This window comes from Felis catus, chromosome A2, assembly GCF_018350175.1.
Source record: "Felis catus isolate Fca126 chromosome A2, F.catus_Fca126_mat1.0, whole genome shotgun sequence".
In the NCBI taxonomy this organism is placed as follows: domain Eukaryota; kingdom Metazoa; phylum Chordata; class Mammalia; order Carnivora; family Felidae; genus Felis; species Felis catus.
This window is the reverse complement of record NC_058369.1, coordinates 124,240,545-124,261,765: the sequence shown is the minus strand read 5'-3', so window position 1 is coordinate 124,261,765 and position 21,221 is coordinate 124,240,545. Positions and strand designations below refer to the sequence as shown.

The 21,221-nt window shown below is 35.2% G+C and overlaps 1 protein-coding gene across 13 annotated transcripts in view; it reads right to left on the bottom strand.

The window, feature by feature from the left end:
- Window positions 1–21,221, bottom strand: part of BBS9 (Bardet-Biedl syndrome 9) — a 448,679-nt gene that overhangs the window by 214,492 nt on the left and 212,966 nt on the right. For all 13 annotated transcript variants that reach the window (XM_045052590.1, XM_045052584.1, XM_045052588.1 and 10 more), the window contains one exon: window positions 8,316–8,411. In XM_045052590.1, the coding sequence (XP_044908525.1) occupies window positions 8,316–8,411 (96 nt within the window). The remainder of the gene's footprint in view (window positions 1–8,315; window positions 8,412–21,221) is intronic.

Sequence of the window (21,221 nt, the reverse complement as noted above, 5' to 3'; positions counted from 1 at the left end):
TTCAGACAAATTGGAAGGAGAGCTGGGATTCCAACTATCAGTTTGAGTTTAGATCCCACATCCCTAATTATTCTATACATAAAGTCCAGACTCTAAGGATGGGAAGACCAGTTCAAGCAGAGGGATTTCACAAGCTCGAAGACCTCAAGGCAGAAAATGTCACACAGGTACCAGAAACTGAGAGAAGACCAGAGTGAGGAAGAGAGTGTCCTTAGATGAGGCTGGATGTTAGGTTGTGGCCAGAACATACAGGGAGAACTATAAAGACTGGTAAAGAGTTTGATATTACTATAAACACAAAGGATTTCAAGCTGGAAAGTGGCATGATTTAATTTGTGATTACTTGTTTCTTTGTTTTTATTACAAGAGCTGCCAAGTAGAAAATGAATCAGAAAGGAGCAAAAATAGACTTACAGTTAAGACATTATAACCATGGTCCAAGTCACAGATGGTGGCATATTTAGTAATTAAAGGCATCACGTTAGGAAGAAAATCCTGTTTTTCAAGTCTTATCCTCTGATCAAAAAACTTAAAATCTAGTAAATTTTTAAATCTGTGACTTTAGTACAAATAAATGATCCAATCTTCAGTTTCTTCATATACACAAATGGGAAAATAACACATACCTCAACAGGTTAGTATGAAGATCAAATATAATAAGGTATGGAAGAGGGGCACCTGGGTGGCTCAAGCAGTTAAGCATTCGGCTTTGGCTCAGGTCACGATCTCACTGTTTGTGGGTTTGAGCCCCATGTCGTGCTCTGTGCTGACAGCTCAGAGCCCAGAGCCTGCCCTCTCTCTCTCTACCCTCCCATGCTCATGCTCACACTCTGTCTCTCTCTCAAAAATAAATAAACATAAAAAAAATTTTTAATAAATAAAAGATATAATGTATGGAAGAGACCTATACAAATGCAATTTACCTTTGTATTTTAAATTTAGACCAAGCAAAATAAGATGCTCAAAACCATTGGTTGAAAAAATTAAAACTATCTGATACAAACAGTACAGAGTAAAACAAGTAAAAAATCTAAAACTCAATGAAAAACCCAATAATAAGTAAAGTTTCAGACATCCAGCAATATCTACGTATGGTAGACTAAATTTTGTGTCCCCTCCAGAATTCATAGGTTAAATCCTAATGCCCAAAGCAATGGTACTTGCAAATGGGTCCCTTGGGTAATTAGGTCATGAGGGTGGAGCCCTCATGAATGGGATTAGTGACCTTATAAAAGAAACTCCAGAAAGCCCCCTTGCCCCTTCTGCCATGCGAGGACATAGCAAAAACACAGACATCTGTGAACCAGGAAGTAGGAACCCAATCCACTGGCACCTTGATCTTAGACTTCACAGCCTCCAGAACTATGAGAAATAAATTACTGTTGTACAAAAGCCACCTAGTCTACGGTATTTTGTTGTAACAGCCCATATGGACTAAGACAGAACTCTACTGTGACCAAGTATAGTACAGGAATGTCACCAAATAACAGAAATGTAAAAACCATAATAAACATTTAAATAGGTGTGATATTTTCTGTAACTTTAAAATGCTGGCTTCAATTATTTTCTTATTTTCATCAACACATGCAGGGAAAAAAAAAGAAAACTAAAACTTTTTGCAATGAAAAATTTTACAATTGAGCTCGAGATTTAGAAATATAAACACAATTTTTAAGTTGATTTTTTTCAGATTACCAAAAATCAGTAAGAATCTGTGAGTCAAAGATTTATAAGGCATTATTTTTATTATTAAGCATTTTCTCAGCATTAGTACTCAAAGATGGTTAATATTGCCCTGGAGATTTTCCAGAGTATACATTTCATGGAAAAGAGAAATAAAATTTTCTATTTATAATATGACATGAAAGAAGAAAGTTGTATTTTAAAATACACCCTTACAATATTCGTAATTAAAACAGCCGCCAAAACGAACATTCCATTTATTTTTTTTATCTCTTTTCCTTTGCATCTTGTAATAGCAGCTCAGTGGAAATAACCATTTCAGCCTCCAAATGAAATAAATTTGGATAACTGGAGCCCAGTCAATTGCCATTCCACTCTAATACAAATGGAGAAAATAATATATTTAACTAAACAGGGCACAAATATGTATCACGTCATTCTCTATTCATGTCAAAACATCTGAAATTCATCAATATAAATAATGTTTGTATTCATATCATAAAGCATCAATATAATTTATGCTATTTGGACATTTTAAAATGTGAGACAGATAAGTAAATGTATGCATTTTAAAACAAAAAAGTTGGAGGAAATAATATAGACAATTTCAGTAGGTATTGGCATAATATTCCAAATATACAACTTCTTCAATATTAGTAGAAATTATGGATCATTTCTCTAAATTTACTTTTCAAGAAGCTTTTTCCAATCTGGATTCATATAATATTCCCATTGCCCCTTAGTAATATTGCTAAGAAATTCTAACATTAATAGTCATTTTATATTGATGAATCACTGTATACATTAGATTTGATCATTACATTTGTCTCGAAATTTCTGGCTTCATTAAAGGACTATCACAGAGCCCCTACTATATGTACTTCTGGGTACAGAAGAAAATTTACTAATCGCTAAAAACCACATGCTTTATCAACCTTTTCTTCTTTCTAAAATGCCCTTCACCTGACAATCTCCTATTCATTCCTCAAGAATCTTTACAAATAAAATCTCTTATGAAACCTCATTCCTTTGTGCTCCAATTGCACCTAAAGTGTACTTCTGTAGGCTTATCAAGCATTCTATTATTGATTCTCTGTTTGTCTCTCCCATTAGTCCACGAGCTCCAGAAAAGCTAGGACAATCTTTGTATCTAATACATCTGCTGAATGAAAAATGAACAAAGGCATAGTCTACTGAGATGAAATAGAGCAAGACTCTTACTTCCTTGTTCTGAAGATATTTTGGTTAAGATAGCTCCAGATCACATATGTTTTCTTTTGGGCAAATGCACGAAGAAAGCCTTTTTCAAGGCCCAACACTTATTCACATACATGACTATACATTTTTCATTATACCTAAAAGGAAAATAATCAAAATAGACAAGCAAATGACTTTTATACTTGACCTTATTCAATCCAATCGCTCTTTCCAGTAGGTTAAAATCTTTAAGGATGTTGAAATCTTCAGTGTATTAGTTATCTTTCCCATTTTCCAAAGGCCTACCTGAGGCTACATAAATTTGCTATCTGCATTTGCTTAGCCCTACTTGTGACGCTGAGAGCATGTGTTTACTCAGCATATATTGCTAACTACCAGTTTAGCGAGACACAAAATTTTTATTTGAAAATCATTTCCTTCTGATGTTAGGGACAATTTTCCACTGTTCTCTAACATCCAAGGATTTTAATGAAAAGTTAAAATGCTTTCTTGATTCATCTTCTTTGCAGAGCATGTTTTTTCCTTTCTAATCTTTGAAGATATGCTCCAGATCTTTAGTGCTCTAAAATTTCACAATAATATATCTGGATGTGCTTCTTTTTCTCATTCATTGTGCTAACATCAAATAGGCTCTTTTAATATCCACAACTGTGACACCTGATTTCCTCGAAAACCCTGTCTCCATTGATCTTCTGGCATCTTCACAAAGCACTCCACAAGGTCACACCTTTGTCTTTATCAGAATCTGTAGTTCCGCTGAACTCTAACATCAATATCTTATTCATTCTCTAACCACCACCTTTTGTATTTCTAGTTCAGTTGTTCTACTACTCCCACCACACCACTCTTTCAACCTTATTAACACTTGTGATCCAGGGTCATCTGCGTGGCTCAGTCGGTAAAGTAGCCTACTCTTGATTTTGACTCAGATCATGATTTCATGGTCGGAAGATCAAGCCCAGCATCAGCCTCTGTGCTGGACATGAGACCTGCTAATGATTCTCTTTCCCTCTCCTTCTATCCCTCTCCAACTCACGCTCCTGCACTTACTCACTCTCCCCCTTTCTCCCTCCTTCAATCTCTCTCTCTCCCACTCAAAAAAAAAAAAAAAAAAAGACTTGTGATCCATTGAACCCATTAATTTTTCACCCTGTGTCAGTTTTCTCTAACCTTTACTTCTCTTCTTATCAGTTTAGATGTGGTAGCCATTATTAAAATCATTCTCACAAAAATATTTTATTTGCAATAATCTGTTTCAAAATCCCAGCCCTGACTTTAGTTGCCTGGATGCTAATAAACAAATCACTGCCAGATAAAATTGTCTAAGGATGACTTGGTTTCACTTCAAAATTCAGGATCAGAAACTTCAAATGGGAACTTGACATTGCCTTACCCTTCATGAGTTTGCTTTCTTATTCTCCAAGACACCAATGTCATATCTTTTTTTCAAATTTATACATCAAAGCTCCTGGGGCGCCTGGGTGGCTGAGTCGGTTGACCATCCGACTTAAGCTCAGGTCATGATCTCACGGTTCATGAGTTCAAGCCCCGCGTCAGGCTCTATGCTGACAGCTCGGGGCCTGGAGCCTGCTTCGGATTCTGTGTCTTCCTCTCTCTCTGCCCCTCCCCTGCTCACACTCTGTCTCTCTCTCAAAAATAAATAAAGATTTAAAAAAAAAATTTAAAAAAAAAAGCTCCTTTATCTTCCCACCAACAAATCTAAAGTCTCTCTGGACCTACATCCAACCCCTCCTGTCATAGTAAAGTTACAAACACCTATCCTTCAATCTCCCCTGCTCCCCAAACTCTGAAACCCACATTCTTTCTAATTCTCCAGGACTTCATTGCTTTGTGAGTCCCCTTTTTTCCTGATCATCAGCCTCTCCCACTGAACTCAATCATTTCAATTATTATTGAAGCATGTTCTAATAGTGCTCATTTTAAAACAAAACAAAACCCACAACTCCTTCCCACATCTCACTTCTGAATTACTGAGTTGGGTTATACAATTCTTAGTGAAAATATGAGATACTAAAAACTTGCAACACTAGCAACTCTAAATTTATCCTTGGATTAAGCTGCTGCTCAGACTTTACTGATTTTGGCTGAGACAGAATTATATTTAGTAAATTGAGTTCATTATTATTTTTAAAGTTCTATGAAATCTGTTGCTCATAAATTATAGTTACATAATATTATAATTATAAAAATAAGCTATAAAGACATTATTAAAGAAGTTGTCCTTGTGAATTCAGAAGAGAAACTCCATTCTGGACTCAGCATCAGAAATGGCTGTGCATCTCCTAAACAACTTATTTGATTTTATCCTTTGAACATTCTGAAAATTGGAACTAAAATGTTTTCTTATCACTTTGAGTCTGCTAGGCACCCTATCAATTGTACAGGATATGTTTCTGAGTGTTAATCTTATTCTTATCTTTAATAATTTCCTGCTTTTCTTTTCTCTCTCTGTTTCCTTCAACTACTTATCTTCTCCTTTCATATTTTGGAAATTTTATAAACTATTTTTAATCCTTTAAAAAACAAGTAGAATAATGTAAGGCACAAAGAGATATAATAGAGATAAAGATCAAAATAAGGATAAGGAACACAAAGAAAATTATAGACAGAAAGGAACAGGAGGAAGGAAAGACAGAGAGGTGACAGTATTTGTTGTGTGAGGTAATAAGTCACTGAAAACGGAGCTTAAAAAAGTGGCATAGCAGGGATATACACATATTTAGACAACAGCATATTTCTTCTGAAATCCCACTGTACTGAATCAAAATAATTGACTTTCATATACAAATGTTTACAACTCTGATTATAAAAATATTTGATCTCATAAAATTTGACCTGTTTTGTTACTTTTAACAACTTTAGAGAGGTATAACTGATAATACAAAACAACTACACATATTTAAAGTGCACAGTTTGATGAATCTGGACATATGCATACATTCGTAAAACTATCACTACAATCAAGGTAACAGACGCAGCCATCATTTCTCTTATTATTTTTAATTTAGGACTCCGGAAATCATTTTCAGAAATTTCTCTAGTGTAGAGTATTTTTCCTACTTATCTTCAATGCTTTCTTTTTTAAGGATTCACATAATAAATTCTAATTACATTGAAGGACTACTCTACTTTCTGAAAATAAAAACCTATTGAGTTCCCCCCAAGAGAATGTGACTTGATATCTGAGACAATGAGCTGCATTTGCTTTTCTCTTGTCTGCTTTGGCTGATCCATAACTAATCAGGAAATTGAACTAAAATTACCATCAGCACAGTTCAAGGTTTGGCTGATTATCAAGCAGGTTTTAAAAAGAGATGAATATGTGGAGTCCACAGAAAATACTATCCAATATCCGAAGGCAACTCTATATGACTTACAAAGCACTTGACTGTTTACCAGGGAAGAAATACTGGGTTCTTTCCATATGTAGGGCTTTTCTGTGAATTCAGATTTCTAGACTAAAAATAAAAGATGCCAAACATAGACTGGGTACAAATTACGTCATTCTTGTCTTGGGGTAGGACACTCTGATATAGCAGGAAGGATCCTCAACATCCGCCTCAACCCCAGAAAACTACTCTCTTCATACCTACCTCCCTTCATCACCACAGGCATTTCCTAGTTAGAATTCCGTATCTCTGAAGGCTAAACACCATCAGGGAATTATAATGACGGTACCTCAGGTTTCAGCATATATAGCTCATTTGGTTTCTTATTTAAAAGGTTCTGTCCTATTCCATTATTTACTCTGTCTGACCATAGTATGGCTGTGTGAAGGCACTACCATATATTCAGATGAATGTGAATATATCAGTTATATACCTGGATATTTGGTGAAATTCAGAAATGGTAAGGTAATCATGGGCAATAGCAATGCTCTAAGAGTTACTTTATCTAAAAAAGAGCAAATTAGGACATAAGTATCCACATTTGCACCAAGAATAACTTTTTGCCTTGTTTTAGTAATTTCAACTGCAGATTCATCATATGGCACATCAACTGAAGTCAAACAGATGTGTACAACTTCCCAAAGAAATGCTGGCAACAGGTTTTTAGTTTAACTAAAGAGAACAGTTTAACAAAGAGAAATGTACCAAACTAACTCTATCATCCAAATGAAGACTAAATCTAATCAAAACAAAATGGTGCTAATGCAAACAAGACTACAATCATGACCAATCACAAAGACCATAAAAAGTACAGAATCCCTTCATTCTTTTAAGAACTCTCTTTGATTTCTATGCCTTATTCTAGAATTTTTATTTGTATCCAAGTCTATTTCACCAGCCACCACTCTACATATTCCAGAACTGTAACATCGTTATAGTTTCTAAAATAGGGATGTGTTTATCTTCCTCCAAACACCTTCATTTTTCAAAAGAAATATATCCTTATTTTACTATATTTTCTGATCATGCAAGAAATAACCAACTAAAACAGAAAATGTATAAAGTAGAAAGTATACACTCATTTCACAAATTGCAGAGATTTTAAACGTGTGCTAAGTGCACTCAGCCAAACTTTTCAACATACACATACATGCATTTATTCTCCCTAATACCCTTGGTGTTCCGAAAATTTGTTAAACACTCGTTTCTTAATATTATACTTTATTTCCATGAAGATATATATAACTCAATGACTTTAGTAGCTTTGGTATCACACTTTAATCACTTTTACATTGAATAGTTTCAACTATTATTCTCCTATGAAGCAACCAAATCAATAAAGAATATTTAAATATGAAATTCAAACTTGACTATATAATTACTACTTTTCACTCTACTGAGATTAGCATCAGCAAAAGCTATTCACACTTTCACCTTCATCTTTGCCAATGTCCAAAAGGCAGGTATATGAACATACATACCCACATAACTTAATTCCAGTTTCTGGTAGTTACTAAAACCCAGTTCACCGAATACCTATCTCAAAAATATTTTCGTGGTGCCTGGGTGGCTCAGTCGATTGAGCATCCGACTGTGGCTCAGGTCGTGATCTCACAGTTTGTGAGTTCGAGCCCCATGTTGGGCTCTGCGCTGACAGCTAGGAGCCTGGAGACTGCTTAGGATTCTGTGTCTCCTCTGCCCCTTCCCACCCACACTCTGTCTCTTTCTCTCAAAATAAATAAATAAACAAACATCAAAAATATTTTCAATTATTTAAACTGTTCTCTCAAACTCTACTAATCCCCACCACCAAAATTACATATCTCTAATAAAACAGGATCCTATCTTCGTAACTTTAATGTCCTACGTACTTTTAATAACATGACTCTTAGTTTTCAATATCTAACTGAACACACCCTCTGCAGAAATCATTGATGTGATGATCTATGATGTGGTGTCCTCAATAGAAAACTTCAAAAGTAAGAATACCATGGTTTTACTTACGAGAGGTTTTAGAAGCAAGAAGAGTAACTCGGGAACCTCCTAAGAAGCGAAAACCCATTACATTCACCTGATCGTCTTCTGACTGATTGGAAAAGCCTACAAAGAAAAGAAAAATATCACTTTACATAACCACAAAGAAAACACTTCATTTTTGAAATAGGAAGTTCAGTTGATGACAAGTATTTTTTATGTCACTAGTCGTGTTTAAAGCCTGTGTATGAATTAGAACATATTAGCTGATTTCCATGGTAATTCCCAATTGCTAACATTTGTGCCTCAAAATAATACTCTGAAATCATTTCATTTCCTTCCTTCTGTTTCATTCCAGGTTTGAGGCAGGAAATACATAAGATGAACCTAGAAGAGCTGTCACACCAGAAAGCAAGGAAACTATCAGTGAGTAGTACTGTGGAAAGGATGTAAAAGCCAATTTAAGGAGATTTCTGGCCAGAGATGAAAATATTTGAGTATCAAAAAAGCAAAACACATCACAATGAGATACCACCTCACACCTCAGAATGGCTAAAATTAACAACTCTGGTAACAACACATGTTGGAGAGGATGCAGAGAAAAAGGAACCCCTCTGCACAGCGGGCGGGAATGCAAACTGGTGCAGACACTCTGGAAAACAGTATGCAAGTTCCTCAAAAAATTAAAAATAGAACTACCCTACAACCCAGGAATTGCACTACTAGGCATTTATGCCAAGGATACCAAAATGCTGATTCAAAGGGGCACATGCATTCCAGTTTTTATAGTATAGCAGCCAAATTACGACTATCGACAACAGCCCAATTAGGGAAAGAGCCCAAATGTCCATCAACTGATGAATAAAGAAGATGTGGTGTGTGTATATATATATATATATATATATATATATATATATATATATATTCAATGAACTATTACTAGGCGATCAAAAAGAATGAAATCTTGCCATTTGCAACAACATGGATGGAACTAGAGTGTGTTATGCTAAGCGAAATAGTCAGAGAAAGACAACTATCATATGATTTCACTCCTATGTGGAATTTAAGGAAAAAAGCAGATGAACACACAGAAAGGGCAGGAAAAAATAAGATAAAAACAGAGAGGGAGGCAAACCATTAAGAGACTCTTAAATACAGAGAACAAACTGAGGGTTGCTGGAGGAATACTGGGTGGGGGGGATGGGCTAAAGGAGTGATAGGCATTAAGGAGGACACTTGTTGGGATGAGCACTCAGTGTTGTATGTAAGTGATGGATCACTAAATTCTACTCCTGAAATCATTATTACACAGTATGTTAACTACCTTGGATTTAAATAAAATTTTAAAAAATATTTAAAGGCATGTGTTCATACTGATACTAAAAACAAACCAAAAAAAGGCCAAATGCTCACTAATGAAGGATGCTAGAGAATCAACTCATTATTTTAAAAATCAGTATTAAGACCAAGAACCAAACATCTAGATGATCCTACTCAAATTGCACCACATAACCAATAGTAGGTAAGGGGGAAGTTCTCGTTATAAAATAATCCAGCAAAATATTGAAGAAAGCTTGAAAGAAATAGTTATAATTTTTCAACTTCAATAAATTTAATGGATCTCAGCATTGAAATCAATGGCTGTTACCACACCAAAAAAAAAAAAAAAAAGAGACAAACTGATAATATGTACCACCTGCTAAAACTATATACCACCACTTATGGAAGCAGTATGGCCAAAATAATCAATCCTGACTCCAATACCTCTAGATGTAACTACCAGTTTACAGGCAGTAAAGTAGACAGAGAAAATATTAAACAACATCACAGAGACGTAATCAGCAATTTCAGTATGGGAAACTAACAGGAAAAATAATCTGTTACTCTTCAACAAATCAAATGCAAATTAAAAAGAGAAAGGAAAGGTGATACATACAGAAAAAGAGATACCAAAGAAATTCATATCAAAATTGCGATAAACAAAACACATTTAAATCCTGACTCAAAGCAAACAAAAAATTACAATGTTGGAGACTTTCACTTCAGGCCAAGATGGAGAAACTAAGGCCAAATTTACCCTTCTACCTACAACAACTAAAAAATGGGACAAAATATATGAAACGTTTTTAAAAACACTGAAGATCAGGCAATGAACAAAAGTGATCCCTGAAAAACAAAAAAATGAATGAGCTTTAATTGCACCAGTTTACTACCTAGAGAAGATTTCCAAGACACAACACAGGGAGGGGAAACCCAGGTGCAACCTAGCATTCTCCCCAGACTGAGCAGACAGTTTAGAGTTTGCAAATACTGAAGTATCAAAAGTTCACAGGGCAGAGTATCATAGCGGAGAGAGCTACAGAGAGAGAACTCCAGAGATCTGCAGAGGCCTGGTGAGTACTCAGCAGAATACTAACCAGCACACCTGTGAGGAAACTACCTGAGGCTAGGGAAAGAACCATCCAAATAAATTACAAGAAATAATCCATGAGCCCTACAGGGCCAGAAATAGCCCCTGCTCTAACTCATCAGAATGTAAATCATCACTAGGCCTCAGGTAGAATACATAGAAGAATTTGGCCTCTATGGTAGGTGTTTACCCTAGAATAAATGTTGCTCCCATCTGGCCTAGCAAAGCTTAAAAGCAACAGCTAAAGAATCAAAGTATTTCAAGGAACTTAAATGTGTCCCAGAAAAAAAGCTCAAGAATGTTTACAGGAAAAATAAAATACTAATCACACAATTAGGTAAAGTTTATAAGTTCAGTCCTTCAATCAAAAATTGTGGGACGTGCAAAAAGAGAAGAAATTACAATCCATAACAAGGAGAAAAACCAGTCTCTACTAACTCAGAAATGACACAGATGATAAAATTAGTAGGCAAGAATATTAAAAGTTATATTGTTACACATGTTCAAAGGTGCTATATTAGAGACATGAAAGTTTTTTTTAAAAAAAGACTCATATCAAACTTTGAAAGATGACAACTACAATGTCTGGGATAAAATGTCTAGGATTACAAGCACATTACACACTGCAGAAGAAAATAACTTGAATGTATAGCGATAACTATCCAAAGTCAAGCCCCAGGAGAAAAAGATTAAAAAAAAAAAAAAGAAACACTGAATGCTGGGACAGCCTCAAATGGGAAATATACATATAATTGGAGTCTTTAAAATAAAGAAGAAAAAAAGGAGTGGAGACAGAAAAAATATTTGAATAAATAATGCCCAAAATATTTACGATTTGGATGAAAATTATAAAACAAAGATCAAGAAATCTTAACAAACTCCAAGCATAGGAAAAAATAAAACAAAATAAACATTATACCAAAGAACACCAAAATTAAATTGCTTAAAGAAAAAAAAATTTTAAAGCAGCCAAAGAAAAAAAGACAAACTACATACAGAGGAACAGCATATGTCCTCTCAATGCAATGCCAGAAAACAGCAGAGCAATCTTTAAAACACTGAAACAAAAAAATTGTCAAGCTACAATTCTTTACTCAATGAAAATATCTTTCAAAAAGATGAAAAAAATATTTTTTTCAGGCATACAAAAGCTGAAAAAATCATCAGTATCTCTGAAATAACAGAAATAATAAGGGAAATTTTCAAAAAAAAAAAAAAAGGAAAATGATACAGATGGAAGTCTGGTTCTGCACAAAGGAATGAAGAGCAGTGGAAAAGGTAATTCCATTAGTAAATATATAAAATTATTGTCCTCATTATTAATATCTCTTTCATAGATAATCAACTGATGAAAGCGAAAGTTGTAACAATGTATTGCAAGTTATAATAAATGTAGATGTAAAATATAAGTCAACAACAGCAGAAAGGCTGAAAGGAGAAAAATGGAAGTTGAATATTGTATGATTCTTATACTATCTATGAGGCACTATAATATTACTTAAAGATAGATTGTGATAAGTGACAGTTGTACATTGCATCAGGCATCCATGCATTTTTAATAAGGAAATTCTGTCCTGAAAGGAGCAAAAATCAATTCATGGAGCTCAAAAAAATCCTACTCATTTAATCTATAAAAAGAGATATTTATATAGAACGTAAACAGAAATACAGGATATCTGCAATTAAAAATGTATGGAGGGGCTGATTAGGAAAAAGATATCCAAAAAGACTTTCTGGGGGAACAATAATAAAAAAAGGTTGAGAAACACATCTATAAGACACTGCTATAAACATTACTATTGTTCAAAGAAACAACTAAAGTAACGGTAGGTGTTACAGTAAATAATACAACAAAGGAGATAAAATCGAATCAAAAAATATACTCAATCCACAGAATGCAAAAAAGACAAAACAAAAAAATGGAGCAAAGAATAAAGATCAAGATGGTAGATTTAAAACCAATAATAACAATAATCATATTAAAAGCAAATGGTCTAAACATCCCATTAAAAGATATTTTGGGGTTGCCTGGATGGCTCAGTAGGTTGAGTCTGACTCTTGGTTTCAGCTCAGGTCATGATTTCATTGTTCAGGGATCAAGCATCACTGTTAGCACAGAGCCTGCTTGAGATTGTCTCTCTCCCTCTCTCTCTTTGCCCCTCCCCAGCTCATGTTATTATGTGGGTGCTCTCTCATTCTCTCTCTCTCACTCTCTCTCTCTCAAAATAAATAAATAAACTTAAAAACAAGATACTTTCAGATTGGATTACAAGAGGCAAGACTCAATGCTATATACTACCTCTAAGATACCTACTTTAAACATAAAGATATAAACAAAAGTAAAAGAAGAAAACATATAAACCCTTGTAACACTAGGCAAAAGAAAGTTGGGATACCTATATTAATTACCATTAAATAGATTTCAGATTAAAGCATATTAACAAGGATAAAGAACCATTTCATTATACTCAAGAGAATATAACAATCCTAAATGTTCATGCACCTAAAACAAAGCCTTAAAATAACTGAAACAAAAACTGAAAGATCTGCAAAAAGAGAAGCAAGTTACGGCTTAAGATTTCAACACCCTATTCTCAATAATTGACACAAGTAAACAGAAAATCAGTAAGAATACAGAAAATTAAAAACACTATCACAGGGGTGCCTGGTTGGCTCAGTTTGTTAAGTGTCTGACTTTGGCTCAGGCCATGATCTCATGGTTTGTGAGGTCAAGTCCTGCTTCAGGGTTCTTTGCTGTCTGCTCAGAGCGTGGAGCCTGCTTCAGATTCTGTGTCTCCCTCTCTCTCTCTCTGCCCCTCCCCAACTCACACTCGCTCTCGCTTTCTCTCTCTCAAAAATAAACATTAACAAAATTTAAAAACACTATCATAAAACTAGCTTTAAGTAACATTTATGTAAAATCCCATCTTACAATGGCAGAAAATCCATTATTTCCAAATGCATGCAAAACATTTATAAAGACAATTTATAAAATCAGACTTTAAATAAGTCTCAATAAATTTAAAAGGATGCGAATCATACAAAGTGTGTTCCCCTACCACATTGAAATTGAGTTACAAGTCAATAACAAAAAAGATCTATGTAAACTCCACAAGTGTTTGGAAACTATAAACCATATTCTAAATAACACTAGGGTCAAAAAAAGAAATGAAAGGGAAAGTTTAAAAACGTTTTGAACTGAATAAAAATGGAAACACAACATTTCATAGTTCATAGGATGCAATTAAAGCAGTAGTAGAGGAAATTTTATGGCATTAACCAACTATATTTTAAAAAGTATACTCTCCTTATCTCTTAGCAAACTAAACCCAAAATAAGTGGAAGAAAGGAAAATCAGAGAAAACCAAAAAACAGAAAATGAAAAAGAAACAATTAATAAAACCAAAAGCTGTTTTTTTTTTTTGAAAAGACAGATAAAATAGATAAATTTCTAGTCAACAGATCAGGGGGAAAAAAAGACACAATATGCCAATACTATTAATGAGGGAGTTGTCATCACTACAGATTCTAGAGACATTAAAAGAATAACACAGAAATATTATGAGCATCCTTATGCCAATAAAGTCAACAATTCAGATACAATGGACACATTTCTTGAAAGACATAAACTAACAATGTTCACTCAGTAAGAAATAGATAACCTGAATATTCCTATATCTTTTGAAGAAATTGAATTTGTAGTTTAAAAACTATCCCATAGGGAAAACTCCAGGTCCAGACAACTTCTCTGGTGAGAATTCTACTAAATATTTAAGCAAAAAATAATATCAAATCTATATACTCCTCAAAAAACTGAAAGGAAGAAAATATTTCCCAACTCATTTCCTAACTCCATACTAATGGCACATAATTATATAGAAACAAAATTATAGATCAATAACCCTCATGAACACAGATGTAAAAATTTTAAAGGTTAGCAAATTGAATCCAATAGTAAATTGAAAGGATAATACATCATGATCAGTGTGATTTATGTCAAGAATTCACAATCTGGCTAACATCCAAAAATTAATCAATGTATACACTTGTGAGCATAGCATAAGATATAGAGTTCTGGAATCACTAGCTTGTACACCTGAAACTAATGTAACATTATGTCAACTACACTTTTTTTAAAAACCCAAAAATAAAGTATCAATGTAATCAACCTGTAAATAGCCTAAAGAAAAAAAACGACATAAATATCTCAATTGATGTAGAAAAAGCATTGAAAAAAATCCAACATAAAACAAACTCTCAGGGGTGCCTTCGTGGCTCAGTTGGTTGAGCTATGACTCTTGATCTTGGCTTGGGTCATTTTCTCACAATTTGGAGGTTTAAGCCCCGCGTTGGGCTCTCCACCAGCAGCATGGAGCCTGCTTGGAATTCTCTCTCTGCCCCTACACCACTCATTTTTTCTCTTCTCTCTATCTCTATCTCTATTTCTCAAAATAAAGAAGTAAACTTTTAAAGAAATTAAAAAAAAATTTAAAACAAACTCTCAGCAAACTTGGTATAGAAGAGAACTTCCTCAAATGGTATAGGACATCTACAGAATACCTACAGCTAAAACATACTTAATGGTGAAAGTCTGAACATCCACTCTTGCAGTGTCTATTCAACATCACCCCAGAGGTTCTGGCCAAGAACCAAACAGAATCTCTAGATTGGAAAGGGAGAAGTAAATGGTTTTCATCTACAGATGACATAATCCTTATAGAAAAAAATCTGAATAAATATACAAAAAGGCTAGTAGAACCAGTAAGTAGTTTAACACCATTGCATGATACAAGCTCAATATACAAAAACCAATTATATTTCTATGTACAGGCATACCTCACCGATACTGTGGGTTTGGTTCCAGACCACTGTAATGAAGTGACTATTACAAACAAAGCATGTCAAATGAAGTTGTTGGTTTCCCAGTGCATATAAAAGTTACATTTACACTATGCTGTAGGCTATTAATTGTTCAATAACATTATGTATAAAAATACAATGTACAGGGGCACCTGGGTGGCTCAGTCGGTTAAGCATCCGACTTCAGCTCAGGTCATGATCTCATGGTCTGTGGGTTCAAGCCCTGCGTCAGGCTCTGTGATGACAGCTCAGAGCATGTAGGCTGTTTCAGATTCTGACTCCCTCTCTCTCTGCCCCTCCCCTGATCGTGCTCTGTCTCTCTCTCTCAAAAATGAATAAACATTAAAAAGATTTTTTTTTCTTAAATACAATGTACATACCTTAATTAAAAATAGTTTATTGCTGAGATGGAGGAGGAGGAGCCAAGATGGCGGAACAGCATGGAAGTTTTTTGTGTGTCTCACACCCATGAAATACAGCCAGACCAACACTAAACCATCCTACATACCTAGAAAACTGATCGGAGGATTAACACAACAATCTGCACAACCTGAACCACAGAATTCTGCAGAAGGAATTCACCCCAAAAGAAAGAGCATGAAGAAATGACAGCCAGGGATTTAACCAACACAGATACAGACAAGATGTCTGAACCAGAATTTAGAATCACAATAATAAGTATACTAGCTGGAGTCGAAAATAGATTAGAATCCCTTTCTGCAGAGATAAAAGAAGTAAAAAATAGCCAGAATGAAATTAAAATGCTAGAACTAAGCTGCAATCACGGATGGATGCAGCAGCAGCAAGGATGGATGAGGCAGAACAGAGAATCAGCGATATAGAGGACAACCTTATAGAGAATAACAAAGAAAAAAAGAGGGAGATAAAGGCAAAAGAGCATGATTTAAGAAATACAGAAATCAGTGACTCATTAAAAAGGAACAACATCAGAATCATAGGGGTCCCAGAAGAGGAAGAGAGAGAAATAGGGGTAGAAGGGTTATATGAGCAAATCATACCAGAAAACTTTCCTAACCTGGGGAGAGACACAGACATCAAAATCCAGGAAGCAGAGAGGACCCCCATTAGATTCAACAAAAATGACCATCAACAAGGCATATCATAGTCAAATTCACAAAATACTCAGGCAAGGAGAGACTCATGAAAGAAGCAAGGGAAAAAAAGTCCCTAACATACAAGGGAAGACAGATCAGGTTTGCAACAGACCTATCCACAGAAACTTGGCAGGCCAGAAAGGAGTGGCAGGATATATTCAGTGTGCTGAATCAGAAAAATATCCAGCCAAGAATTCTTTATCCAGCAAGGCTGTCATTCAAAATTGAAGGAGAGATAAAAAGTTTCCCAGACAAACAAAAATTAAAGGAGTTTGTGGGGCGCCTGGGTGGCACAGTCGGTTAAGCGTCTGACTTAGCTCAGTTCACGATCTCGCGATCCGTGAGTTCGAGCCCCGCGTCAGGCTCTGGGCTGATGGCTCAGAGCCTAGAGCCTGCTTCCGATTCTGTGTCTCCCTCTCTCTCTGCCCCTCCCCCGCTCATGCTCTCTCTCTCTCTCTGTCTCAAAAATAAATAAAACGTTAAAAAAAAAATTTTTTTTTAAATTTAAAGGAGTTTGTGACCACTAAACCAGCCCTGCAAGAAATTTTAAGGGGAACTCTGTGAGGGGAGAAAAGATGAAAAAACAGTTTATTGCTAAGAAATGCTAACAATCATCTGAGTTCTCAGCAAGTTGTGACTTTGCTGGTTGAGGGTCTCACCTCAGTGTTGATGGCTGCTGACTGATCAGGATGGAGGTTGCCGAAGGTTTGGATACCTGTGACAATTTCTTAAAATAAGACAACAATGAAATCTGTCACATCCTTTCACAAAAGATTTCTTTGTAGTGTGTGATGTTGCTTGACTGAATTTTACCCACAGTAGAACGTCTTTCACAATTGGAGTCAAACCTCTCAAACCCTCCCACTGCTTTATCAACTACATTTGTGTAATATTCTAATTCCTTTGCTTTCATTTCAACAATCTTCATAGCATCTTCACCAGAAGTAGATTCCATCTCAAGAAACCACTTTCTGGGGTGCCTGGGGGGCTCAGTTAGTTGAGCGTCCAACTTCGGCTCAGGTCATGATCTCGTGGTTTGTGAGTTCAAGCCCCACGTTGAGCTCTGTGCTGACAGCTGAGAGCCTAGAGCCTGCTTCGGGGTTCGGTGTTTCCCTCTCTCTCTCTGCCCCTCCCCTGACTCACACTCTGTCTCTCTCAAAAATAAATAAACATAAAAAATTTTAAAAAAACAAAACACTTTCTTTGCTCCTCAGTAAGAAGCACCTCCTTATTCCTTATAATCCCTTTTTCATGAGATTGCAGCAATTCAGTCCCATATTCAGGCTCCACTTCTAGTTCTCTTGCTTGTTTCCACCATATCTACAGTTACTGCCTCCACTGAAGTCTTGAACACTTCCAAATCATCCTGTTGATATTGACATCTTGACTTCTTCTCATGAATCATGAAAGTTCTAGAATGGTGAATCCTTTGCTGAAGGTTTTCAATTTACTTTTTCCAGATCCATCAGAGAAATCACTCTTTATGGCAGCTACAGCCTTAAGAATTTTTTTTAATAAGACTTGAGAGTTAAAATGATTCCTTGATCTATGGGCTGTAAAATGGATATTGTGTCAGCAGACATGCAGCAGTAAAGCTGTTTTGCTTTCTTATCATTCATGTGTCACTAAAGCAGACTTTCAAGAGGTTTTCTGAGGCATACGCAACTTGGCTAACCATTTGACACAAGAGGCCTAGCTTTTGGCCTATCTCTGCTTTTGTGACATGCCTTCATCCCTAAGCTTAATCATTTCTAATTTTTGGTTTAAAGTAGAGATGTGTGACCCCTTCTTCCAGTTGAACACTTAAAGGCCATTGGAGGATCATTAACTGGCCTAATTTCAGTATTTTCTTTGACTCAGGTAATAGATAGGCCTGAGGAGAGAGAGAGAGAGAGAGAGAGAGAGAGAGAGAGAGAGAGCAAGAGAGAGAGACAAACAGACAGAGGAATGGCCACTGGAGCAGTCAGAACACACACATTTATCAATGAAGTTTGCCATGTTAAATAGGTATGGTTCATGACAACTCAAAACAATTACAATAGTGACACTGATCACAGATCATTATAACAAATATAATAATAATAAAAATTTTGAATTACCAAACTATGACACGGAGACAGGAAGTGAGCAAATACTGTTAGAAAAATGGTGCCAATAGACTTCCTTGACCCACAAAATTTCAGTTTGTAAAAAGCACACTATCTGCAAAGCACAATAAAACAAGGTATGCCTATAATAGAAAAGCACTATTTGAAATCGAAATGAAACAATACAATTTGCAATAGCATCAAAATATAGTAAATACTTGGGGACTAATCTGACAAAAGATTTGTAAGACCTGTACATTGAAAATGACAAATTCTGACTGAGAAAAATGAAACAAACCCTAAATAAATGATGGTCTCTACTTTCATCTTAAGAAACTAGGATAAGTAGAGCAAATTGTACCACATTCAATATTGTTAAGATGTTGTTTCCCTCCAAATTGATCAATATATTTAATGCAATCCCATTTCCAAACAAATCCCAGAAGGCATTTTTTTTAACTTGACAAACTGATTCTTACAATTCTTATCAAAATGCAAAGGATCTAAAATATCCAAGCAACTCTTTAAAAAAGAAGAATGAAGTTGGGGAAATTATAGTCTGACTTCTTAACTTACATATTTACAGTAATTGAGACACTATGCTTTTGGTATATAGCAAAAGACAGATCAATGGAATAAAATGAAGAGAGCAGAAATATATATATTTTTTCAAATGACTTCTATAGTCCTATGATACACAGATGATTTTCAACAAAGTTGCAAAGATGATCCAGTAAAAAAGGACATTCTTTTCAAAAGCAATGCTGAACATTAGATGCTCATATACAAAAATAAGAATTTTATCCATATCTCATATCATACATAAATGTCAACTCAAAATGAAAAAGAGACCTAAATGTCAAATATAAAACTAGAAAACTGATAGACAAAAACATAGAAGAAAAATTTTGTAAACTTGAGTTAGGCAAAGATTTCTTAGATATAACATTAAAATCACAAGTCATAAAGGAAAGAAATTTATACTCGGTTAAGCATCCGACTTCAGTTCAGGTCATGATCTCAAGGCTTTTGAGTTCAAGCCTCACATCAGGCTCTCTGCTGACAATTCAGAGCCGGGAAACTGCTTTGGATTTTGTGTCTCCCTCTCTCTCTCTCTCTCTCTCTCTCTCTCTCCCTCTCTCTCTCTCTCTCTCTCTCTCTCTCTCTCTCTCTGCCCCTCCCCCACTCATGCTGTTCCCCCCCCTCAAAAATAAATAAACAATAAAAAAAGAAAGAAATTTAAATTGGGCTTTATCAAAACTAAGAACTTCTCCTCTTTCAAAGACACTGTTACAATAATGAAAAGACATCCCACAGATTGGGAGAAAATATTTGCAATTCATATAATCAGATAAATCACTGGGTAGGCAGATGAAAAAGAGCATATGCTAAATAATTTCCATCTTATCAAATTCCAGAAAATTTAAACTAATCTCTAGTGACAGAAAGCAAACCAGTGGTTGCTTGGGAATGGGGGATACAGGGTACGAAGGGGTACAAGGGAACTTTTGGGGGCGATGGATATTTTTAGCATTGTAATTGTGGAGATGGTTTCACAGGCATATACAAACATCAAAACTCACCAAACTGTATACTTCAAACATTTGTACATAAGTTATATTCCAATAAGGTTATTTTTAAAAAGCAAAAAATGCAACCAAGAGCTGTGTTTGAGAATTACAGAATGTATTAAAATGTATCAGAAGAAAATATCAGATAAAGGGTTGGTATCTAAAATCTATAAATAAAATAAAATAAAATAAAATAAAATAAAATAAAATAAAATAAAATAAAATAAAACCTATAAAGAACATACCAAACTCAACACCCAAAACATATATAATCCAGTGAAGAAATGAGCAGAAGACATGAATAGACACTTTTCCAAAGAAGACATCCAGATGGCTAATAGACACATGAAAAGATGTTCAACATCACTCATCATCAGAGAAATAAAGAACAAAAGCACACTGAGATACCACCTCACACCTGTCAGAGTGGCTAAAATTAACTCAAAAAACAAGATATTTGCAAGGATGTGGAGAAAAGTGAACCCTCTTGCACTGTTGGTGGGAATCCAACTGCTGAGGCCACTCTGGAAAACAGTGTGGAGATTCCTCAAAAACTTAAAAATAGAATTATCCTGCAACCCAGCGATAACACTACCAGAAATTAATACAAAGGATACAGGAGTGCTTATTTGCAGGGTCACATATACCCCAATGTTTATAGTAGCACTATCGACAATAGCCTAATTATGGAAAGAGCCCAAATGTCCATCAACTGATGAATGGATAAAGAAGATGTGGTTTATATATACACAATGGAATACTCCTCGGCAATGAAAAAGAATGAAAACTTGCCATTTGCAACAATGTGGATGGAACTGGAGGGTATTATGCTAAGTGAAATAAGTCAGTCAGAGAAGATATCATATGTTTTCACTCATACGTAGAATTTGAGA